The sequence below is a fragment of the Rhincodon typus genome, chromosome 18, assembly GCF_021869965.1.
Source record: "Rhincodon typus isolate 14 chromosome 18, sRhiTyp1.1, whole genome shotgun sequence".
Classification (NCBI taxonomy): domain Eukaryota; kingdom Metazoa; phylum Chordata; class Chondrichthyes; order Orectolobiformes; family Rhincodontidae; genus Rhincodon; species Rhincodon typus.
The window spans coordinates 42,999,238-43,004,481 of record NC_063349.1 but is presented as its reverse complement, the minus strand read 5'-3'; the positions used below and the strand labels follow the sequence as shown (position 1 = coordinate 43,004,481).

Sequence of the window (5,244 nt, the reverse complement as noted above, 5' to 3'; positions counted from 1 at the left end):
CTTTTCCAGCAACTTTGTTTCTGTTGCCTTTCATAGACCCTTGCTGGCTTTGTCCAATCCAGTTAATGCTTTCCAAATGTTCTGTTATCATGTCTTTTACAATAGACTCTAGCATTTTCCCCACTATTGACATGAAGCAAACTGGAATGTAATTCTGTTTTTTCTCTCCCTCCCCCTTTAAAGAGTGGGCCTACATTTCCCACCCGATAATCTGTAAGAACTGCTCCGAGTCTACAGAATTTTGGAAGACAACCACCAATGCATCCAATATTCCAAGGGCCACTTCCTTTTGTATTTTGAGATGTAAATTATCAGGTCCTGATGATTGGTCAGCCTTCAACCCCACTAATTTCCCCAGAACCATTTTCTTATAAATATTGATTTCCTTCAAATCCACCCTCTCACTAAACTCTGTCCGAACATTTCTGAGAGGTTATTTGTGCAATCTTTTGGGAAGACAGAACCAAAATGTGCGCTCAATTTATCTGCCATTTCTTTGCTCCCCATTATAATTTCCCCAGTTTCTGCCTGTAAGGGACCTACATTTGTCTTTACTAATTCTTTTCTCTTCATATTTTTATGGTCAGTTTCTACGTTCTCTGAAATTCTCCTTTCTGATCAAACTTTTTACCCTCTTTTGCTGAATTCTACAGTGCTCCCGAACCTCAGGCTTGCTGTTTCATCTGGGAATTTTAAATATCTCCTCTCTGGATCTAATACTATTCGCAATTCCTTTTGTAAGTCACAACTGCCCCAACTTTTCTCTATAATAATTTTCAATAATGTTAGGGCCTGAGCACTTTCTCGCATTTCCCTACCGAAACAGCCACACACCAGGCCTTGACATCACATGGGCTGCTACCACAAACAACCTGTGAACCTTACACATACCTTTCTCTGCCCAACTGCGTTTCTCTCTCTCTCTCGGGGCTCTATCTCCACCTATCGTTTACTCCTCTCCCCTCCCCATCCTCAGCATATATACCAAACTTTTCCTAGCTACAATCAGTTCTCGAGGACTTTGCTGCTCTCCACAGATGCTGCCTGACCTGTTAGGCTTTTCCAGCCATTTCTGAGTTTGTTTGGACTGAATGGCTGTTGTGATTCATGCACATATTCTTTAAATATGAACCAGTACCTATTCACCAGCCCCCTGCTTAATAAGGTGCTCCAATCCATCTTTGCAAGTTCATGCTTCATATCCTCATAGATCCCTTCATTTAGAATCATAAAGTCATAAGAACAATGTTGAGGAAAGGGTTAAATGAAGTGAGTTTGAATCGACTTAGTTTCCCTCAAAAGGATCTAATGGAAATGTTTAAAATTAATAAAGGCTTTTTAAAAATTCATTCAGGTGATGTGGGCATTGCTGGGCTGGGTGAGCATTTATTGCCCGTACCTAACCATTCTCAGGAAGGTGGTGATGAATTGCCTTTCTTCAAATACTGCTGACCATTTGGTGCAGATACACCCACAATGCCGTTGGGAGGAAATTCCAGGTTTTTGACCCAGCGACACTGAAGAATAGTGATATATTTCCAAGTCAGGACGGTGAGTGGCTTGGAGGGGAACTTGCAGACGATGGTGTTCCCATATATCTGCTGTTCTTCATACCCATGTCCTCAGAACATTAATATGGTCCTCTGAATTACTAGAGACTTTACCACTCTGCCATGGTCTCGGTCGTATGACGGACCAGGTTCCAGTCAGCCTCTTCAAGTCTCAATGTTTTATAAATGCAGTTCTTACCTTCAGCATGTTCTCATTGAACAGTGTTGAAGTAGCAAATGGCAGGATGTAGTTCACCAAAGATTTTGAGGACAACGTAATCTTTTTCTCATCAAGCTGCTTCGCTAGTTTTTTCAGGGCACGGGCTCTCCTATGAATCTGAATATCAAACAGAAAAGAAGAACGCTTGCATTTATATGGAGCCTTTCATGATCAGCAGACATCCCATAGGCTTTACAGCCATTAAGTACATGTGAAGCATGGTCATTATGTATTGTGGAAAACATAACCGTCAATTTGCTCAAAGGAAGCTCCGTCAAAGGGCAATGTGATAATGAGTGGATAACCTGTTTCTGTGAAGTTGATTAGCCGGGACTTCAGGAATAACCCTCTCATCTCCTTAGAAACAACCCCATGGGATTTTCCATACCCACCTGAAGAGGCAGACAAAGCAGCACCTCTAACAGTACAGTACTCCCTTCGTATTACACTGCAGAATCAGTTTTGCTTTAGGTGCTCAAACTCCAGAGTGGAACTCAAACCAAGAAGCCCGACTCAGAGGCGAGAATGTGACCCACTGAAACACAGTTGGCACAAGGAAAGAAATATCACCAGGACAGCCTACACTTTGCCAAATCCTGCTCACTGTAAACTCAAATAGCATTAGCTGAAAAGGTGACACCTAGAACTTTGCTTTGCCCTTTGATGTGATATTGGCAACATCATGATCGTTGTCCTTTGGACATTAAAAAGTCAGTCATGTTGGCATGTAACTGAGCTGTCACCCAGGGCAGGCCAGGTAAGGACAAGTTCCTCTTTCCAGAAGAACGTTAGTGATGTAGTTGGATTTTGGAACATAAGAACATAAGAAGCTGGAGCAAAAATAGATTGTTAAGCCTCTCACACCCACTCCATCAATAAATCATGGCTGATCTGATTATGGCCTTATATCCAACCTCCAGCCCCAACCTGACCCCCATTAATTCCTGATTCCCATTAAATCACAACCTGATCAAACACAGCCTTGAATCTAATCAATGATCATCCTCCACTGCACTTTGGGGGAGGGAATTCCACAGGTTCATGACCTTCTGAGGGAAGAAATTCCTCATCTCGGTCATGAACTTTTGCATCGTGTCCCCTAGTTCTAGATTACCCATGATTCGCTCTCACCTTGTGAAATCCCCCCTCAGATTTTGTGTATTTCACCAAGGCCATCTCTAATTCCTCTAAACTCCAATAAAAATAGGCCCAGTGTGCATGACCTTTTCTTATAAGACAAAACACTCCTCCTAACAATCAGCCAGGTGAACCTTCTCTGAACTGCTTCCAACACAAGTAAATCCATCCTTAAATAAGGATTCCAGGACCAAGTGGCTATACTGCTCTTACGAAAATCCAGCAGCTCCGTGATCATTTTATGAGGTAGCAATAAGATTTATTGAGCTGACTTTCACAAATGAGAGAGGATGGGTGACAGGGTAGATAGAAATAGTTTCTCCAGTTGAGGGTCATTGACTGAGGGACCACAGATATAAAACAAAATGAGACAGGTTTAGGATAAAGAAATACCATCATGCGCGCACACACACAACTGTGATGCACTTCCAGCCCTAGTGATTGAGTTACCATTCAGATTAAATTGTGTAGGTGAATGATGGCAAAATGAGATTGAAAGGCTGTGCAAAGAGAAAGAAAGATGGGAGCAGAAGTTTTTGTTTGGGGTAAATGACAATACTGTGTGGCTGGGTGAACAGCCTTCTTCCTCACTGTAGCTTCCTGGTGTTTCCCTATAACTTTCCCATTGTGGGATTTGAACTGAAAAATGTTTAGGTTGCTGGAGCACCACTGAAACACTAAACAGCTGTCCCTTGGTTATTAATAGCCAATATTAGAGGGTAATTAAATCATACAGCAATCAAGGGAGATGACATGATGGTATCCATCTTTGGGTCACAATCCCATCAATCCTCTCTCTCTCTCTCTTTATATATATATAAAGTATGCGACTTAGTGAATGTATCTCTTAGCATCACTTAACTGCAACATTAACTTGAAGTGAGCTAGTCTACAGTTGGTTAATATCAATGTTAAATATTTTGCTTGTTGCCTGATGCTGCTGAACAGCATAACAATCCTCTCTGTAGAACTATACAGCTTCAAACAGGAATCTTGTATTTTAAGTCTGGAAATTATTAAGCTTAGTTTATATTTAGAATATTCACCATTTCATATTCAGTAAGTTATAACCCATTTCAATGCTGCAAGAGGTGAGATTTTTACAGACATATTAAGCACTGATTACTTAAAGTCACCTAATCAAATTCTAGACTTCTTAGGAGCTGCAATATTCATGCTCATACAAAGGTCAATTGATGAAAGGCAATTTTAAAGTATTATATGGTGCCTGGGCATGCCTCTCAATTTATTTTATTTATCATTACCATTCCAACTATTTAATCTCAATGCCCAGTTAGTTTAAGAACCCAGCTAATTTTCAAGTAATTTGATTTAATTCTTATCCACAATAAACACCCTGTTCTGGGGGAGATTTTATTGCCAATATCTGAATGTAGAAAAATGAATGCATTGTATTGTCCACCTGTATATGCTTCATATTCTCGAAGAAGTCCATTTCTGGATCGTGGTCTGTTAACTGCACCAAGTCCTGGAACTCCGGCCTTTGGGGGAATGCCCGGATTAAACAGCAAAGTAGCGTTGTGTATTCCTGTTGAACACTCTGCAATAAACCATATGAAAATGGAGCAAGGGAAGCAGGCACAAAATGGAACAACGTGAATCAGGCACATTGGTGGTGTAATTCTATCGAAATGCACACATATAGGAACATAGGGACAGGAGGAGGTTATTCAGCCCCTTTCAGACCCTGTTCCACCATTCAATTAGATGATAACTGATCTGTATCCATCCCAGTCTAGTCATCTTGACTTGCAAGTAATAACGTCCCTTTCTATAAATCTCAGATCAATTAAGGTGATAAAGACACTGCCCTTCTTTAAAATATTCCTTCACGGGAGGTAAAATCACCATTTATTGCCCTACTTGGCTTCGAGAAGGTAATGGTAACCCTCCTTCTTGAATATAACTGAGTGGCTTATGGGTCATTTCGGAGGACAGCTAAGAGTCAACCACCAACAGTCTGTATTGCATGTTTGCCACACTGGCTAAGTCAGCAGATTTCCTTCACCGCACCTTGTCATTAATGAAGCAGATAAGTTTTTAATATTGTCTGAGAGTCTCAATCTCTGTTACAGTTATTGACTTTTCACTCTAGGTTCAATTCACAGATTTTAAATTTTCTAATTGCTGTGGTAGGATTTGAACCTATGCCTCTACATCACTAGCCCTAGCCTCCGGAATACTGCCCTAGTAACATTGCCACTACACTATTGTATCACTATGTTAGATAACCATGAAGATCAACAATATGACATGTTTCGATGTTGCAGCTTCTACGTAACTCTATCTAAAAGAGATGCTTCAAATGTCATTACT

General features: G+C 40.7%; 1 protein-coding gene across 1 annotated transcript in view; it reads right to left on the bottom strand.

Annotated features, from left to right (window-relative positions):
• The window catches only part of utp20 (UTP20 small subunit processome component), a 104,373-nt gene that overhangs the window by 43,623 nt on the left and 55,506 nt on the right, over positions 1-5,244 (bottom strand). The window contains exons 25-26 of the mRNA XM_048607932.1: positions 4,331-4,468; positions 1,750-1,887 (exon numbers count right to left, since the gene is read on the bottom strand). Coding sequence (XP_048463889.1) covers positions 1,750-1,887; positions 4,331-4,468 — 276 coding nt within the window. The remainder of the gene's footprint in view (positions 1-1,749; positions 1,888-4,330; positions 4,469-5,244) is intronic.